Source organism: Phalacrocorax aristotelis, chromosome 16 (assembly GCF_949628215.1).
Source record: "Phalacrocorax aristotelis chromosome 16, bGulAri2.1, whole genome shotgun sequence".
NCBI lineage: Eukaryota > Metazoa > Chordata > Aves > Suliformes > Phalacrocoracidae > Phalacrocorax > Phalacrocorax aristotelis.
In genome coordinates this window covers 789,807-809,754 of record NC_134291.1, presented here as the reverse complement: position 1 = coordinate 809,754, position 19,948 = coordinate 789,807, and the positions used below count along the sequence as shown (strand labels likewise).

At 42.7% G+C, this 19,948-nt stretch overlaps 1 protein-coding gene across 1 annotated transcript in view; it reads left to right on the top strand.

Moving 5' to 3' along the window:
- The first annotated feature begins 342 nt into the window (after window positions 1–342).
- The window catches only part of LOC142065477 (myosin-4-like), a 33,222-nt gene continuing 13,616 nt past the window's right edge, over window positions 343–19,948 (top strand). Inside the window, exons 1-21 of the mRNA XM_075111672.1 lie at window positions 343–546; window positions 644–787; window positions 881–1,037; window positions 1,613–1,640; window positions 1,731–1,842; window positions 4,599–4,691; window positions 4,788–4,865; window positions 4,952–5,039; window positions 5,136–5,239; window positions 5,422–5,560; window positions 5,974–6,092; window positions 6,193–6,342; window positions 6,421–6,591; window positions 8,544–8,853; window positions 10,321–10,391; window positions 10,920–11,007; window positions 13,139–13,256; window positions 14,681–14,804; window positions 15,653–15,789; window positions 17,097–17,352; window positions 19,223–19,465. Of these exons, the coding sequence (XP_074967773.1) occupies window positions 343–546; window positions 644–787; window positions 881–1,037; window positions 1,613–1,640; window positions 1,731–1,842; window positions 4,599–4,691; window positions 4,788–4,865; window positions 4,952–5,039; window positions 5,136–5,239; window positions 5,422–5,560; window positions 5,974–6,092; window positions 6,193–6,342; window positions 6,421–6,591; window positions 8,544–8,853; window positions 10,321–10,391; window positions 10,920–11,007; window positions 13,139–13,256; window positions 14,681–14,804; window positions 15,653–15,789; window positions 17,097–17,352; window positions 19,223–19,465 (2,934 nt within the window). The remainder of the gene's footprint in view (window positions 547–643; window positions 788–880; window positions 1,038–1,612; window positions 1,641–1,730; window positions 1,843–4,598; window positions 4,692–4,787; window positions 4,866–4,951; window positions 5,040–5,135; window positions 5,240–5,421; window positions 5,561–5,973; window positions 6,093–6,192; window positions 6,343–6,420; window positions 6,592–8,543; window positions 8,854–10,320; window positions 10,392–10,919; window positions 11,008–13,138; window positions 13,257–14,680; window positions 14,805–15,652; window positions 15,790–17,096; window positions 17,353–19,222; window positions 19,466–19,948) is intronic.

Genomic DNA, 19,948 nt, shown 5'->3' with positions numbered 1-19,948 from the left:
GTACATGGCTGTGCAGCTGTGTGAATAGCAGGTGAAGATACAGCAGGAGAGGATTTTGAAGACTTCTAGATTGATATTCTCTCTGCCCTCACTTGGGCACACAGGCATCCCATTTCAGAGGGATGTCTTCAAAGACAATAAGCCTCTGTCTACAAAAGGAACTTTCTTTATTAGGACTTCTTTAGTGGATACTTAAAATTAAGACAGAAGTTAAGTGCCTGATGTTGATTAGTCCTCTTCTTCCTTTTAGTCACTGAGCATGACCACTTTCTGGATAAATATAAATTACAAATGCACAGGCTCTCTGAAACCTTTCTGAATTCCTCCAGAGCAACTCCAGCCATGAGTTCAGATGCAGAGATGGCAATCTTTGGAGAAGCTGCTCCCTATTTACGGAAGCCTGAGAAGGAGAGAATCGAAGCCCAGAATCGCCCATTTGATGCCAAGGCAGCCTGTTTTGTAGTGGATGTAAAGCAAATGTATGTGAAAGGTACCATACAGAGTAGAGAAGGTGGTAAAGTCACAGTTAAAACATATGATGATACAGTAAGTGATACCAACAGTTACTCATACATGACCACCCTGTTCAGGCAGTTCCCTGGCTTAGATCTCATCTCCTGTTGTTCCCCTCTTGTTTTGTCAGACTGTGACTGTAAAGGATGATGAAGTCTTTCCCATGAATCCTCCCAAATTTGACAAAATCGAGGACATGGCCATGATGACCCACCTCCACGAACCCGCTGTGCTGTACAACCTCAAAGAGCGTTATGCAGCCTGGATGATCTACGTAAGTAGCAGCAGCAGCCTTCCTTTGTGTAGCTGGGAGGAACTGCTCTGCCAGGCTACGTGGAAGCCAATGTGGTGTCCCCCTTCCTCGCAGACCTACTCGGGTCTCTTCTGTGTCACTGTCAACCCCTACAAGTGGCTGCCGGTGTACAACCCGGAGGTGGTGGCTGGCTACCGAGGCAAGAAGCGCCAGGAGGCCCCTCCACACATCTTCTCCATCTCTGACAATGCCTATCAGTTCATGCTGACTGGTGAGTCATTTGGCAAGAATGGGAAGCCCTGATATACACCGAACTGGGCGCTTGGTTAAGGAACACTTGACAGTTCAGGCATCTTAGCTACTGTTCTACTCAGTGCCTGATGGCAACGGCTCCCATAGTCCTACAGCACAACTCAACATGAGACTGCCTGTGACATCTTAATGACCTCTATGCTGTCAGATAATGAAGGAAAGGCAGTAGCTAGCTATATGGCTTTGTGCCCACTCTCCTAGTAAGGAATTTAAAGAAGCAGTAAAGAAAGAACACAGCAAAGAATCTGATTCCAGTTAAACAATATTTAAGCCAAGGTCTATACATGAAAGAAAACAAACAGTAGAGGAAAGCCTTATAAAGAACCACCGTTTGGAGTTGGATTTCGGGCTGCCCCATCCCTCTGCGCACAAGAACACCCATGTGCAGACTAATGCAGAATTTACCTTCCTTGGTTACACAGTGATAAATACAGTTACAATACAGTTCTTTCCCTTGAAGTCAGTCAGTTATGCTGAGGAACAGAAGCCCTCCACATCTCATTTGAACATCTCTTTCTGTTACTTTGTTTTCAGATCGTAACAACCAGTCAATCCTCATCACGTGAGTATATTTTGGTATGTGTGACAAAGCTGACAGAGAAGTTGAAACGTTTCCTGTTTCCTGTAACAAATATTTTTTTCATTTCAACAGTGGAGAATCCGGTGCAGGGAAGACTGTGAACACAAAGCGTGTCATCCAGTACTTTGCAACAATTGCAGTTACTGGCGAGAAGAAGAAAGACCAACAGCCTGGCAAAATGCAGGTATGTCATTGGCTCCCCTTCTAGTGTTTTCCCAAGACTGTGCCTGCAGAGCAGAAACTATCAATGCATATTTTTGAGTTGCAGGGCTACCAAAAGGCAGCAAGTATAGTGCAACTGAGGAGACAGTCAGGATGCAGCACACCTACACTCGTTTACCCCTGCCACTTGGCCTCCTTCCCTCTGAACACTAGCGGAACTCCACTTAAAGAAACATTTTATTAATGTAGGAAAGGCCCAAGACTCAGTTTCTCTCCAGTTTCCATTTACATGGAGGAAGACTTCACCAGGAAGAGGAAGATAATGTAAGGTGGCAGTTTCCTCTGTGCTGACTGACTGTGTACCTGTCCATTAGTGTTCTATGAGAGCGGCCGCATCCACAGCACTTGAGTGAGCAGTCGGTTCCCGCTGGCACGCGATTGTGCCGTCCCTATTCCTGTTTCACTCCTATTGACAGGGGAAGCGCAGGCACTCTGAACGCCAGAGTGGTTGTGTTGAAGAGTCATTTCAGTTGCATCAGGTAGCAGTTTCCCCTGGCTTGTCCTCCTGCCTACGGTCAACGTAACAGCCTAAGGGTCAGCATAAGAAAAGGGACAGGTTTGGGACAGCTGGGACCACTTGCCTGACAGTTAGCAGGTAACCTCAGAAAGGATCCTTCCAGGGAATAAAGCACATACTCTGATACCCCTTTCTGCTGAGCAGCCCAGCTGCTGCAACCTGAGCCCACTGGTGCATTTGCAAGACGTGGGCTTCATTCCCTAGCACAGAGCAAGCAACAAACATCCTTGCGGCACAAGTGCGTGTCACCACTATCTGTGAGATGGCATGTGCATCAAAGCGGGTGACATGTGTCAGCGTGCTATTTGAGTACCCAAGGGCACAGCAAAGCCTAAGGAGATTCCAAGGCTGAATATTCTTTTCACACTCAGAGGCAGGTGTCTGTGATTGATGGGTTGTTATGGTCAAGGCAAGTTCATCACAAGCACTCTTTCTATCAGCATAATTTCAGAATCTCCTGGGCTCAGCTTTCACCAGCTGCTCAGTATGCCAGGACTCATCCCAGAAAAACTTTGTGACAGCTGAGAGATGTACTGACCATGTTTGATATAAGGAAAATCACCTAGCTCTCAGATGGACAACAACCTGTCCTGCCCTCTTCCGAGTTTATTCACAAAGTACTCTATTTTTTTAGTATTCACAATTTCTGTAACAATAATACGTGCTTCTTCATAAGAACATTAAATAAAACACTCAGGTTATAGTTCCATCCAGCCCATCATCCTATCTCAGATGCAGGCTGAAATCAGACACCAGGCAAGAGTATATGAATAAGGGAAGCACATAACAGCATTTCCCCAGAATGCCGTCTCAGCCTCCGGCACCCATCCTGTAGACAGGACTCCAGAATGAACCTGCATAAAGAATTGCACGTCATCTTCCATGCTGTTCCCTATGCATGATGCTCCCTTAAGCATTCCCTGGTCACAGCTGTGCACTAAAAAGAGGTTTGGTGCTAGTACAGTCAGCTGCACTGACACACACCCCTCTTCTCTTCTCCTAAATGAGGAGGTTCATTTAGAAAGCTGAAAGGTACATGTAAGAGAGCATTACTCTAGGGATTTGGGATTTTTATTTAAAAAAAAAAAAATCATATAGAGCTTTATTTGCTACTGTGTTGCCTTGATTTTACAGGGTCCACCTTCATGGGGGACTAATAAAAACTAATTTAAACCCATTGTGCCATCTGCAGGCAGTGCTGGGAATGGTGCTCCCTCTCCATTGCAAGACGTTAAAGGCTGCACTGCACAGCGTGTACAAAGATCCAGCAACTTGAGCTGTGCAGTTAATCTTTCATAGGAGTAAAAACAGATTATTTTTTTCTCATTCTTTGTTTTCCATCTCTGTCTTGGAAATTATCCCTGGCAACACTTTCATGACCTATGTAGGGATCAGTCATGACTTTGCTAGAAACCCCAAGAAAACTTTGCTCTCGCATTTCAAAACAACATGCGATGACTCTGCTTCCCAGACTGTATTGCACAGAAAAGGAGAGACATAATGTCACAGAAGCTTCTTTCCTCCCATATTTTTGCAGTTAACAAGAGTGATGCAATATCAAAACTTTACACATTGATCATTCTTTCTGTAGTCATGCAGCAAAAAACTCAAAGAGTTTCTGTTCTCTGCTTTTTTTAAGTTTGGTATTTCAGTCTCAGGCTATGTCCATATCCCACTCTTCTTTTTGCAGGACGGCTGGAGATGTATTTCTGCATTTTGAAAGGCTGCTGGTTGTTTGAATGCATTTGCAAAACTTTATATTCTCCCTTGCTAGGTGCTTCCTACTAAAGGCTGTACCTCTCTGTGTGTGTCCTGGGCTCGAGTAACCTCCAGAAAAAATCCCAGAATTGCCACATTTTCTTTAGATGTCATGGCCTTTGTGAATGGGAATGTGGAAGCACCTCTCTCGTGCAGATTTCAAACTCCCTGAGCTCCACTGTAGTGACTCTGTATATGATACCCAATATATGTCAGCAGGTACAAGAAGGATACAAAATCAGATCTGTCTTTCACCACTCTTCCCTCTGAAATCAATGGCAATATTCATAAGCGATGGCTGATGAGTGCTTAAGAACTCTGCTAAATTTCAGGTTAAAATCACATATGAAGTTTAAAAATGATCTGTTTGTAATATCTCCTTTGCAATATTTGTTATTAACCAGTAGTGAAGCTTGATGAGAAGCTTTTTCTCCTATAACTAGGGAACTCTGGAGGATCAAATCATCCAGGCCAACCCGCTGCTGGAGGCCTTTGGCAATGCCAAGACTGTGAGGAACGACAACTCCTCACGCTTTGTGAGTTCACTTCAGCTTTGTTGCAATATAGTCATGTAATACATGTCTCAGTCATTGGCCACTATAACCAATGGGCTGATCTGTACTGCTTGATAGGGAAAATTCATCCGGATTCACTTTGGCACAACTGGCAAGCTGGCCTCTGCGGATATCGAAACCTGTGAGTTGGAGCAAGTCAGTGCATGCAGAGTTTGTGCATTTATGAGCTCAGGCTTACTAGGAGACTAACAACATCTCTCTTTCGATTAGATCTTCTGGAGAAATCCAGAGTGACTTTCCAGCTGGCCAGTGAAAGGAGCTATCATATTTTTTACCAGATAATGTCCAATAAGAAGCCGGAGCTCATTGGTGCGTGTCAGTGGTGCTGGGGCTGGCTCAGCAAGTGCTTTCTCTTTCCACTGCAACCTGCCCCGGTGCCACCAAAGGCATCCTGTGTACTTGCAGATCTCCTCCTTATCTCCACCAACCCCTACGACTTCCCCTATGTCAGCCAAGGAGAAGTCACTGTTGCCAGTATTGACGACAGCGAGGAGCTGCTGGCAACGGACGTGAGTACAGCGGAGCACCTGCAGGGCCACCCTGCAGCCAGCCTGGTGTGCAGGCGGGGTGGTGGGGAGGAAGGGGGAGACACCCCACCTTCCCATCACAGCACACGTGCCTGTTAACAGCACCTTCTGCTTCAGCCCTTGTGCTTCTCTGGCCTTCCCCAAGTTGCCTGTTGCCTCTGCAGAGTGCTGTGGACATCCTGGGCTTCAGCCCCGATGAGAAGGTGGGGATGTACAAGCTGACAGGGGCTGTCATGCACTATGGGAACATGAAGTTCAAGCAGAAGCAGCGGGAGGAGCAGGCAGAGCCGGACAGCACGGAAGGTACTGTTGACAGCAGAGTTTGCTTGTGAACTGCACCAGGAGACAAGGTAGCAACCCCGTCCCATACAGTGCCAACACACTGAGAATGATTATCCCTTCCAGAAACTAAATTTTTTAAGTTTGTTGTAACTCCCACGAAGTCAATGATTTAATCTGGTCTCCGCAAGGAAACAGAGAGATGTAATGATGAAGCATTGCTGCAGCCCTCCAGGCATGGGACAGGAGTGTGTTGCAGCTGAGACACTGCCTGTGCTGGAAGGAAAACATTCTCCATGGGGTTGGAGACAAGCTTCCCTTGACAATAGGTGTATTTGAGTAGCTCTGAAAGTAGGTTCCTTGTAACAGAAACATCCTAGAGGACCAGGACACCTGTCTTTGTCTCTTTTGAACTCATTTGCCGTCTCTGATTCTAGTGGCTGACAAAGCTGGCTACCTGATGGGTCTGAATTCTGCTGATATGCTCAAGGCTTTATGCTATCCCAGGGTGAAAGTCGGGAATGAATACGTAACTAAGGGACAAAATGTCCAACAGGTACTTACAGAGCTGACCAGCTTTTCATTTTGTTGAGACAGCTCTTACAACTTTAAAGCTAACTCAGTTTTCATTACTGCTGTGGCTGTGTTTCTTAAAGGTATACAATTCAGTGGGTGCATTGGCTAAATCCGTTTATGAGAAGATGTTCCTGTGGATGGTTGTTCGAATCAACCAACAGCTGGATACGAAGCAGCCCAGACAGCATTTCATTGGTGTCCTGGACATTGCTGGCTTTGAGATCTTTGATGTGAGTTACAGTAGGTATGCTTGCCCATTGATGACTTTTCCAAACTAACTAGCATTTTTTTATATTTTGAATTTGCAGTTCAACAGCCTGGAGCAGCTGTGCATCAACTTCACCAATGAGAAACTGCAACAGTTCTTCAACCACCACATGTTCGTGCTGGAGCAGGAGGAGTACAAGAAGGAAGGAATTGAGTGGGAGTTCATTGACTTTGGGATGGACCTGGCTGCCTGCATTGAGCTCATTGAGAAGGTAGATGAAATGTTTTCATTTTAGGAGAGCACATTTCTTTCACGATCATTTATTTTAGTCCAGTCATTCTTAATGAATTGACACATTACTGTTGAATGACCCTCTCACGTACAAAGTAGCAGTTTATAAAAAACAAAGCTTTTGGAATGACAGGCTGCCTCTGCACAAGCAATGATTTCCTGAACAACATGACTGTGGTAGAAGGGAGAGAGGATACATGGTATTAATTTGGTGCCTTTAACAAGAATGCCTTTAACAGTATGATGAACCTCAAGTCTTACTCCTTGCAGTCACAGATAGAATTAAGTTCTTGGTTCTAGCAACACCACAAGAGTTTCTGGCCCCTCTGTCACTGCCCACTGCTACTGCACTGGGGATCTTCATGGGAATTAACCTCTCACTGCCATGTTACAAGCCAGTGTCCAGTGGTGGTACACAGCACTTACGTATCACATGCAAATCCAATATGCAGGTGCCCAAAAGTCTTGCTTCTCAGGAGCATACATGCATCTCCTTCCAGCATGGTCATTCATGCCCAGTGCCCAGTGACTGATTCAGCCATCCCACGTGCATATTCACTGCTTAATATTCATACCCATGGTTATGCCTTTGCACACAGGCCTCACGTTTCTTGCTAACCTCCCACACTTCCCACCACATGGCAGCATCTACAGGCAGCTCCACCATTCACAGCTAGTGCCTGTTGCCTATTGCTATATTTAACACCCAAGATCCACACTTACTGGTCAGTGTCCACACATTTTGTGTCCCATATTTATGCAATACAGAGTACTAGAGCCAGAGGAATCAGAACACCTACACTGATCTAATACTGTAGTCTCTTTTGCAATGACAGGAATGAAGTAGACACTTCCAAGATGCAAATCATCTCCTTATAAAGTATGTTCCTGATTCTGTGAAATGTCTTTATAATGCTTCCATTATAAAAGAGCAATCTGGACAGCTAACTCAGAGCTAGATTCTGTTTTATAGGCACCTACAGTTAGGCAAAATGAATGGTAACCCCAGAGCTCTCATGCAACAGCCACACCTAGAGGGCAAAATCTTTATCCAAAACATGACATTCCTGCCCTACATCCACATCCTGTGGCTGCTGCTGCTCTGCAGGATCCCCGCTCCTAGCTCTGGCACCTATCAGACGTGAACATCTAATGGCATCTTATTAAATTAAATTTAAAAAGGGGGGTTCATACAAAGAAGGAACTCCTAGAGTTCTCTCTACGCCAATGAAGTGCAGGTCACATCAGTGTCTCCAGCAAAACCAGAAGATATGTTTATCTGCACTACCAGAGGAGACCTAATGTAGCTAAGATGAAAGCTCTGATGTTGCTGAGAATGTGCCTACTTCTCTGTATTGAAACACTTCCCATTTTAAACACAATTCTGAGAAAAATTAAAAGTCTATGGTACTCTAAAGTGCCATTTACACTCCATATAAGATGAGGAAAATCTGATCCATCATATACATTCACTGGAGACAGAACAGGAGGTGTTAGATATTAGTTATCTGTGCATACTCCTGAGGAGCCATCAAATTAAGTTCACACTGAAAATTGCACCCTGATGGCCTGTAACACACATACACAACAGCATCAGTCCCGCAAACAGGATGCTGAAACCTGTTTCCAAATGATGTAGGATAAAGATGACTGAAAAAAATTATTATATGTTTATATACATATATATAACCTTTCATTCAAAGATGCATGTAAATAGTATTGTCAAGTTGCCCTGTTCACGGGTAGTAGCTTGAACAACACAGACTAATTATAGTTTGCCTGATTATTTTAGTAACTTAGTGATGTATTAAGAACTTGTGCAGTACAAATTATAGCTGCCGAAATAAGCCACAAATCATATGCAAGGTGACATTTTATTTACTTTTCCTCTCCCCACCACTTTCTTTCTTCATGTATTCCTATTTCTCCCAGCCCATGGGCATCTTCTCCATCCTGGAAGAGGAGTGCATGTTCCCCAAGGCAACTGACACCTCTTTCAAGAACAAGCTCTACGACCAACATCTGGGCAAGTCCAACAACTTCCAGAAGCCCAAGCCTGTCAAAGGCAAGGCTGAGGCCCACTTCTCCCTGGTGCACTATGCTGGCACGGTGGACTACAACATCTCTGGTTGGCTTGACAAGAACAAGGATCCCTTGAATGAAACTGTTGTGGGGCTGTACCAGAAATCATCCTTGAAGCTGCTGTCCTTCCTTTTCTCTAACTATGCTGGTGCAGAAACAAGTAAGTGCTTTTTTCATGACGATCAATAAGGCAAGACTCAACTAAAGACTACTTCTGCTTCTCCTCTCTGTGGTACACTCTAGACTCTCTATCATCTCCTAATGTGACCTTGTTCCTGTGTGCACCCAGATACGCCAAAACTAAGATAACGACATGCAGAACTGCTGAAAACACCACCTTCATGTGGTGCAGAGAAGTAAAACTCAGCAAGTCCAAAACAAAGTGATAGGGGGTGTATGTTTCCAGCCTTACTGTGTTGTGAATTATGTGCATGCTCACTCATCTTCTAGACAGGTGCCAAATACACCTGCAAAGAGCAAGCACTTTAGAGTCTTTGGGGACAGAGTTTTTCTTCTTGAGGTGAACTGAAAGAACTAAAGGAAGGCCATGGAACTATTGCATATATAGCTGAGCAGTCTTGGTGTCGCAAGAGAAAATGGGAGAGACAGAGAATATAATTTAGAAGTCCTCTAAAGGCATCTAGAGAGCAGTCCAATCTCTTGGGGTTTTTTTTTTTTGTGGCTGAAGACCATCAAGTTGGACAGTCAACAGGTCTGCCTTACCAAAAATGGCCACACACATTTCTACCAAAACCCCCAATATTCTGGCAGCCTGGAAGCTGGGCAAAAAAGAAGAGGCAGTATACAGCAGTAGTCAACTCAGCCATCAGGCATATGGACAGCAGGGTTTCAGGCTCAAGAGAGTACTGCATGGGGGCTTTCTTGCAGTTCAGTTTGTATGACATACCAATGTATGCTCATAAGAGGTCGTAGGAGCAAGCTCATAGGATGAGTCAGTTGTAGTCCTTGCAGGTGTCATCAATATAAGGAAGGTGAGAAGAAAAGGTTGTGGGGATAAAATTTTGGATAAGGCATGAAGTTCAAAGCACAAAGACTCCATTTAAGTCTCAATTTAATCTGCTTCAATGGTGCAGAAAATCTGAAAAGGCACTGAGCTGCTTGGACTTGTATTCCTGAGGCTAGCATTTTCCTCCTGCCTTGGGGCTGCCATAACTCAGAATAGATCCCTGGAACATGGAACATTGGGTGAGGAGACTTTTCTAAAGGAAACCTCACTGCACTGATAAACGAATGTCCACTGCAGAGCCACACTCTTGTGACCTTTCACCTAATAAAAAAAAGAAAAATGGTTGTACATCTGTAAGTAAAACCAGTGTGACTTGTAGCAGAGTACACTGTTATGAAACTTAGTCAGGTCATAGTGTTCCATGCCTCCAAAACGATATACATTATGATGCCACCTGAATCATGCATCTGAGACCAAACATACCATACACAGATCAACAACCAGCTAGCAGCAGTTCACCAAGACTCTCATGCAGCAGTGGGTCACTATTTACAATTAAAAAGCAATTATTTTATTGTCCCACAAGCAAAGAAAGGAAGGTGAGGGCTAAAAAACATACTGCTTACTCTAACCGTTCACCTCCTATCTACTTCGTCCAAGGTGATGGTGGTGGCAAAAAAGGTGCTAAGAAGAAGGGGGGCTCTTTCCAGACAGTGTCCGCTGTGTTCCGGGTATGTGAATTTCCTTTTAAATGATCCATGCTTCCACAAAAGTGATCTGAGGGCTGGAGCACCTCTCCTGTGAAGAAAGGCTGAGAGAGTTGGGGTTGTTCAGCCTGGGGAAAAGAAGGCTGAAGGGACACCTTATTGCGGCCTTTCAATATATAAAGGGGCCTTATCAGAAAGAGAGGGAAAGACTTTTTACCAGGACCTGTAGTGACAGAACAAAGGGCAAGTGTTTTAAACTGAAAAAGAGTACATTTAGACTTGACATAAGGAAAAAAATTTTTTACAAAGAGGATGATGTTACACTAGGACAAGTTGCCCGGAGAAGTTGTGGATGCCCCATATTCCACAGGGCTTGGAGCAACCCAATCTAGTGAAAGAGGTCCCTGCTATGGCAGGGGTGTTGGACTTGATGATCTTCATAGGCCCCTTCCAATCCAAACCATTCTGTGTTTCTATAACACCTTGGCATTTTAATAAAACTGCAAAAGCTGTGTAGGTCAAAGCTCAAACCCATGTTTTGTTCTATCACAGGAAAATCTAAACAAGTTGATGACTAACCTGAGAAGTACCCATCCTCACTTTGTGCGTTGCCTGATTCCTAATGAGACCAAGACACCTGGTATGTCTGTCATTATAGTCTAAAGATGCAGGGCTGACAGGAATTGGCCTACCTAGCTTCCACACCAACTTCTTCCAGAACTGCTCCCTTTGCATGTGAAGATGGGGGTTGGCCTGCAGAACAGTGCCCAAGTAAACCTTCTTGTATCGTTTGCTGTGACCGTAAAATTTTGAGCATTACATGGCCCACAACACTTACCCATCTTTCCTTAATCTGTGTACAGAGCTGAAGATGATAAAGATAGGATTGATTACAGCTGATGAAATAGTCTGTTGTGGGTAACGGCATTAGCAAATCCCTAACAAATGCATAGCTTTAAGGACAACTGTGTCGCTCAGAACTGTTGGGTTCAGCCCAAGACCACTTACCAGTTTTTAAATATTCAGTGTTAGGATCTGATTCACTGAGCTGGAGAACTGCCAAAGAAATTATATATCGTTTGGAGAATTCTGTGAAATTCTGGGTGCTGCTAGCACTTGGAAAGCATTCTGATCTAAAGTTACTTTTTTTCCTTTATTCAATTAAACATTAAACTCTCACAAAGAGTTCAGTTTCTGAGAACAGTCAAGTCTGGGAGTATTTTCATATGGCCATTAAATTAAAATACTTGGGGAGAGACTTGCCTGTGTGGATTTTAGGAGTCTAACCGTTATGAGGTCTGATACCACCGGAACAATAAGGTAGATACTGGTAGAATGTAGTGGATGCAACAGGAAAACCAGGAAACAGGAACTTAGCATTTGCTTAATCTGCTCAGGAAACAAAAGACCAATTTCAGAATGTTTCTTACCTTTCCTGTTCATGTCTCTCTTTGTAACCTTGAAGACCACAAGCACGATTTAAGCAACACACATATGTACGACTCACATTTCAGCTGCTCCTCTAAACTCCTTTTATATTGAGTGGAGAGAAGCTGGCATTTTAAGGTATGGCTCATCTGGCCCTTTTTATACATCTATCTTAGGATGAGATGAATCACATCCTGGAAGAAACTCTTTCACTCCACTGACTATAAGTGAAGCCCAAATGGAAATGTCCACACTTCATACCCTAAAGTGAAGGAAGAGGACTCCCACTGGGGTCCTGACAGTCGAGAAGGTGTACAGAGGGATTTAAGTGAACCTACTAAAATAGAAAAGCATATTTGAATGAATTATTTTGCCAGATACGGCTGTCATTTTGATGTTCAGTTTATTGTTTTTGACAGAGATGACTCAGAGGGAACCTTGACTTTTGCCTTTTAAGAAAAAGTAAAGTACTACCGTGTGAGCACAATTAAGGATGGTAAAGTGAAGGAAGAGAAACTGGAGATGTTCTGATTTCTAGCTCATTTTAGGCTGCTTTTGCTTGACTTTTCTAACAATCCTTTTGGTACAACTTTATTGCTTACACTGAAAAGCTGAAGTTAAGGGTATGGACCATTCAGTACTAATTAATGTCTCCAGCAGCTGATGGGAATTTCTGTATGACAAAGTGATTCCAAGAGGGTTTTATTTTGCCAGTTGTACTTTGTAATACTTGGGAATAAGTCTTAGAAGTACAGTTGATTATTATATCCAACAGATATTTTAGGAGGAGAAAGAGAATTCTTCCAATTTTAATCAACTGTCCTCTACAGGCAGACCGAGAGTTTTAAGCAACCTGCTTCTCCACTCCTGTGTTGGAATCGATCTAACTATCACATCTAATCAGGTTCCAGTAAGGTCAATACTTGCATGGCAGATCCAACATAAAATCTTACATAACGTGAAGAGCTGATTGTCTAGACGGTATTGCACTCTACATTGTGCCACCTCTACCTGCATCAAATGAGGATGCTGATGCTGGTCAAGATTTTTCAGCTGGTCTTAAAGCACTCTCCTGCCATCTTTGAGCAATGTGGCCTTACGCCTTTTGGCCATTGGTGATTCACAAGCACTGCCCACCCTAGCATTCTTAGTAAAGCTCAGCTCACCGAAGCAGCTCTCTGTAACTTGTATGAAATGAGGGCATGTTCTTTCTTCAATTCCTGCATCTTTAATCAATAACTGGTTGCATTTTATGAAAAAAAGGGAGGACATTCTGGAATGTTAATACGTATGGAGATTCTTTGGAAGAAAAGGAGAGTCTTGATGGATGCATTTTGTTTAAGGTGAAATGGACCATTACTTGGTGATGCATCAGCTGCGGTGCAATGGGGTTCTAGAAGGCATCCGAATTTGCAGGAAGGGATTTCCAAGCAGAATCCTTTATGCGGACTTTAAGCAACGGTAAGTCTTCAGTTATTACTGTCTGTTAAGATAAGGCCTCAGTAAACTCACAACTCAGATGATAAATCTGGTGACATCACGGAGAGACACCATCTGAATCAGACTAGATTAGTGGCATTTAGGGAACCAAGTCATTAGTACTGTCTTAGGTCACTCCAGTCTTTCCCTCTTTGATCAGACCATAGATTTCTTGATTCAACAGAACCAGTATAATTTCTAAATCGTGGTCAATGCCTGGTGAGTTAAAGAGATGCAAAATTCTTGTAGTGTAATGAATTAAGTGTCATTTGTCATTATAGACTGCTCTTTGTAAGTCTCCCAGAGTATAGATAAAAAACCGATACTCGTCAGCACAGCCTCCTTGCAGCGCACTGACTAAGCATTTAAAAATCCAAGGCTGTCACTGGCCTGCATCCTGTGCCTTGTTTTCATCATTTTAAAATGGAGACAATTAAACTGGTTCATGTGAGCTCAGTTGCTACAAAGTGCTGAATCAGAACTGGCTGCTGTTATAATTAAATATAACAGTAGCATCTTCCATGTTGAACCGGTGTGAAAAGGCCCCAAGACCTCTCTGAAAATGCCCTGCAACTTGATGTTAAGTAATGCATTAGCTGATCTTAATTGTCAAATCATAATTCGATGTGACAGGTGAAAAAATCTATCCATAATGGCCAGAACAACAAAGTGCTTTATAGTTCAAAGGAAATGTATTGAATCTCAGGAGGAACTAAAATGGAAGCCTAAAATAGAGAATAAATTCACTGCACCATTATCACCATCCTGAGTTTACATATCCTTTTTCAAGGTAGACTCAAGAATAAGAAGTGCTCTGGTGTACAGTCACACATGCTCACTGATGAATCTGAAGAAACCCCTTTAGAAGGATGAGGTAGTCCTGTCCATGACACAGGATTACCTCAATCATTAAGTTACCTTGCAAAATGCTAAGACTGCTGTTAGCATTTACAGAATAATACCATGACATTTTTAGTCCAAGCTCAAGGATTCAGTGGTACAACTTGTAGAGACTGTGAGCTGTGCAAGATCTGTATTCCCTTTGGAGTATCACTGATCTTTGTTAGCATTTTTAAGTCATCTTCAACTTTAATTCTCTGATCAATGAAACAAGATGAGAAGAGGCTGACAGGTTCTCACTATGATCTTCCTAATTCCTGGACCTTCAGACACTCTTTAAGTATGCACATTAATTTTGCATGTAACAACATACTGTGTTGCTACACAGCCAACAGATTCCTCTGAAGAATAGACGTGTCCCCTTGTCATCAGGTTCTGTTCAGCCAAGGCTGTCTAAATTCCAGATGGCATATTCAGCCGCTTTCAGATAGCTCAGCTTCTGTATATTTTATGATATATGATGAATCCTATTTTCTTCACCCTGTTTGCAACCTCTCTTACCACAGGTACAAGATTCTTAATGCCTCAGCCATTCCAGAAGGCCAATTCATTGACAGCAAAAAGGCTTCAGAAAAGCTTCTTTCCTCCATTGATGTTGATCACAACCAATATAGATTTGGTCACACCAAGGTAAAGTCCTTGTGGAAGAGTAGGTATAGTTAATGGCAAAAATTTTTGTTGAGAGTATTTCTTGCATATGAAATCAGCCTTCGCAATGACTAGAATGGAAGTACACACTAGGAAGAAGGAGTACAGAAAACTTGTCTGGTTCTGGAGGTGTGTGTGAGGGGTAGCACTGTCAGTCCTGGGAACACCATACTACCAGGACAACCCGGCGTGACCGCAACTAGAAGTAATGCTGCACCTTTCTGCTGCCAGTTGAACTCATTTATATCAGTGCATGTTAGACAGGCTCAGACAAGTTTGGACAGTCAGACTTTTCATGAGATTTAGGCACACACACAAGTCTATCTTTATCCAAAGCAGTGTTAGGTGGGACACTAATTCTCTGATCAGCTTGACCAAGGCAGTACTCTCTCTGGACAAAAACCCAATCACCTACTCTGCTGAAAAGTCATAATTATGTATGCTTCTCAAGCCACCTCTAATTCAGTGTACAGAGCAAATCTTGAGCCTGATGTAGAAGGGTAGAGCACAGTGAAGAGAAAGTGTAGGATATAGTACTAAGTTGAAAGTTAACTCCTTGTTTTAGTAAATACTTATGAGCTAGATCTTCTACAAGCTATGCTGGAGCAGGCATCAAATAACACTGCAATAATGTGATTAGATCATACATAGAGTGACTTGTCATGAATCACAGGAACACTGATATCAACACTGCCACAAAATTTCTCTATCTATTAAACATTTATTCTGCAGGTGTTTTTCCAAAACTGCCTTGAACTGCCCTGCATCAGCTGCCAATGGTTGTGTACCTGCCTAAGCCTCAAACTGTTTGACCCTCTTTTATGTTCTAGGTGTTCTTCAAGGCAGGACTCCTGGGACTCCTAGAAGAGATGAGAGATGAGAAGCTTGTGAGCCTCATCACTCATACACAAGCTATATGCAGAGGGTACCTCATGAGAACTGAATTTAAAAAGATGAATGAAAGAAGGTAATATACGAAAATCATACTGTGTCAGACCAAAATCCCAGCAATGCACTACACTGTCTCAGGCAAAAAAATAAAACTGTCCTTGGGGAAAGATGCTTAGAAAGACCAGGGGAAACAGAGCAAGCACAAATAGTTTCTGTGTTATAGTCTCCCAAATTCTGCAATGGCTATTTAGCAATTGGACCATGTAGCTGGACCATGGTATTTAGTATTTAACAGTGAGCCTTTACTCCAGGAATGCACTTACTGTTTTCAACCTTTAAAGAACGCTGTGATGGAGATAGCCAACTGAACAAGCACTAAGGTCTGTCTGTTTTGAACATGTTGCCTGATAATTTCATTGGATTACATTGGTTTGTAAGGAATGGCATATAATCACTCTCTGCTCTCCTTCTCTTTAATTTTCTTACATGGCTCCATCACCTAAGATGAACAATTCTACCTTGTACAGAGAAGGTACTCCATACTTTTGACCATCCCAGATAGCCTTCCCATTTCAGATCTCTCCCTTTGAGATGGGATGAATCATGCAAAAATTGAGAGTGTAGGAGTGGCAGCACTGCGAGAGCTAAACAAACTTTCTCAAATGTTGTTGACAAGTGAAAGCTCTAGGGGGAGCAAAGACTGCATAAACGTATAGGACACTCTTCCAACCAGCTGCCTTTATTTCTAATATTCTGCACAATGTATGTAGCTCAGGGGCTTCTTGAGGTAGGGATAGTTTCTAAGAATTCAATAGCTCTTACTGGATTTCTCAGCAAGGAATTATCAAATCTCCCCTTGAACTAATGGCATCAACCACACCCTTTTGCATTTATTATCATAAAAAGTTTTAATTTTTGGTTTCAGTTTCTGTCTTAATAATTTCTAATACGGTATTTACTATTTTGAGTGACCCAAAAAGCATCAAGCTGCTGCTCCCACATTTGCCAGTAACTCCCAGATTTGCAATCTCAGCAGCAGTACTTCAAGGATGCCAGTTTTCACTCTGGTATTGGCCCAAGCACTTGCACTTTCTTTGAGACTGAGGAAAATCTCAGAGAGGAAAGTCTCGGAGATTCCCAGGTAACACGCCAGAGAAATTTGTCTGTTCTGGAGTATTTCTCCCTCTTCTGTCCAGACATAGTTACTATTCATGCTACTGAACCAGCCATTCTGCAATCAAGGGCCTAAAATGACTAATGAAAGCAAGGGAGGTGAGGAAAAAAGTCTCATGAAAAAGTTCCTTGAGGAAAATGCTGATACTTTATGGCCAATAATCACACTGTTCCAGCAGCCTCATAAACCATGTTTTCATGTGTTTTCAGAGAATCCATTTATATCATCCAGTACAACATTCGTGCATTCATGAATGTGAAGCACTGGCCCTGGATGAAGCTGTACTTCAAGATCAAACCCTTGCTGAAGAGTGCAGAATCTGAGAAGGAGATGGCCAACATGAAGGAAGAGTTTGAGAAAACCAAGGAAGAGCTTGCAAAGTCTGAGGCAAAGAGGAAGGAGCTGGAGGAGAAAATGGTGACCCTCTTGCAAGAGAAAAATGACCTGCAGCTTCAGGTTCAAACTGTGAGTAACCTCCACTTTCAGATTCCCCTTATTTCCTCTTATTCTGCTGCTATTTCGCTTCTCTTTTCCATTATCCTTCATAAACACACATGTAACAGGGCCAGATTCTCCACTGCTTTGTATTTGGTCTTGTCATTTACACCTAAGCAAAGTGAGTAGAAAGCACATATAGAACATTACCACCAGTAGGAATACAGAAAATTCTGACTGGGCTCCTATGTAAACCCACTTCACTATTAAGCAATCACCAGTGGAAGAATCGGATGCTCCACAGTGTATACAGTGTGCTACTAACAATGGTATCTGATTCAGGATGAGTTACAGGCTGTTTCCACATCTGCTGGCCATTATAACACAGAGCCAGGGCAGGGGTGCTTTTCTGTCAGAGACAGAACTGAAACTGTCGAAAAAAGACTGGTGCTTTTCTCTGGAATACTGATGAGCAGAGACTGAAATTGCATAAGACACGAATACTGTCAGGTTTTAAAAGGTAATAAGATACTATGTGGCCAAGGGCAGTCTGGTGCAAGCACTGGTTTCCATGTGTTTTTGAACAAGTTGGGTTTTGACAAGAGTCCTGTATTGTTCCAAGCAGCGAGGCTGTAGCTGTGCATGGTGAAGACCAGATTCATTACCCGAATCCTTCTTCAGAACTTCAACTTAACCTCACCCAGTTTTCTGAGTTTCTTTGTATCCTTCTTGGTAATTAATGCTCTGTTCTTCCGAACCCACCTAGTTTACAAGCATCTGAGGCTTCACTTTAATCCATTCATGGATGGTAAGCAAAAAAACCCAAGAGCCCAGGTTTAACTAGGTTAACTAACTTCCAGGTTAGGATGCCTGTCAAAGCACTCATATTTCAGATTTTAGAACACAAAAGAACTCCTAAGATATGACCATTACCCTCAAGTGTGTTGTCTAACTCTTTCTCAACTCCCAGTTTCTCACTCTTTCAGTATTGGAAGAGTCATTCCTGTCTTCTCACTAAGCCCCATTTTCCTGGGAGAATTTTTATCAACCCTGCTTGAAATATTCCTCAAGGACCATCTTCTCCAAGTTTGTCCTCAGAGGTTCACACTCACTAGCCATGATTTTCACTGCGCTATGGGTTTCAGTCAGAATCTGACAGAATTAAACATACCATCTCCTGTTACTGCAGTGATGGTTTTCAGCCATAACTCTTCTGGCAGTCAACAGATACCTTTTCTGGGATTCTGCCTACAATACATCATAGTAGCATTAATTTAGACAAAATTTCATCTGTTAATCATGTGTCTCAAAATGCTAGTTATAGTAAAATTTGCAGGCTACAATTTAGGTCAAGCTTGACACTGTCTTAGCTGAGAGAGAGGTTAGAGAATGATGGGAGCCAGGTTAGCTCCATGAGAATAAAACGGGAGAAGAAGTTTGGGGAGACACAGTCTGACCTGTGTCATTAGAGTTGGAGAAGCTTATTAAAGGTAGAATCATCAAACACTCTATGAAAGATGACTTTGAAATGCTATATGTTTTACAAATCCACATCTAAGATCATGCTTCCATGAAATCCAGTTTGCTACCTACTGATTTATCTCACTGACCCCTTGCAGGCTTCTGACAGAACCCTGTGAGTCTGTGGCATGGTATTGTAGTCAAACCATCTGGCCAGCTGAAAGGAAGCATCCCTACCATGGGATTATTGTCCACTTTCCCAGCAATGGCTGAGCAGGACAATTTCCTCATGATCGAATCGTGTGCATTACTGTGATTTGCATAGGAAATTTTGCCCTGACTTGTGATACTCAGTTTCCTAGAGATGGCGCTTGAACAACCTATGTTGCCTTTGTCATTTTTATGATAAATATAATGTGCCTTCAATATGTTCTGACAGGAGAGTGAAAATCTAGCTGATGCTGAAGAGAGATGTGAAGGACTCATCAAAAGTAAAATCCAGCTGGAAGCTAAAATTAAAGAACTAAGTGAAAGAGTGGAGGATGAAGAGGAGACGAATGCCGAACTGACAGCAAAGAAGAGGAAACTTGAAGATGAGTGCTCTGAGCTGAAGAAAGATATTGATGACCTTGAACTGACTCTGGCCAAAGTGGAAAAGAAGAAGCATGCAACAGAGAATAAGGTGATAGAGGAGTCAGGGTATTATTCTTCTCCAGAGAGTTTTCAGTTCTGTGGAAAGTTGCGGTCATTCCTAAGTGCTCTGAATGGCGTTGATATGTCCCCAAGGTGCAGGATAGCGGTATTGCCACTTAATCACCTTTGACAGAAATTTTTTGTTAAAATCATAAATTCTTTTTAGGAAAAATACATTTTCTGTGACAGTGCAAAAACAGTTAAGAGGTTGTTATGGTGCTTGATAGAGAAATTCTATATTTGGCTATTTGCAGTCATAAAGAACCAGTATATCTGTGTCTCCTGTGGGTAACAGAGGACTAGTATGCTTGTGAGTAGCTCAGCACAGAACGGCTAGGCTGGTCCTTTCTCACATGCATTGAGGAGAACTGATTTTGCAGATATCAAATTTTTCCTTATAATTCTCTTTCTTACATTTAAGAAGTCCAGGTCTCTGCTAGCATGGACATCCTTTCCTTCCATTGACTTGATG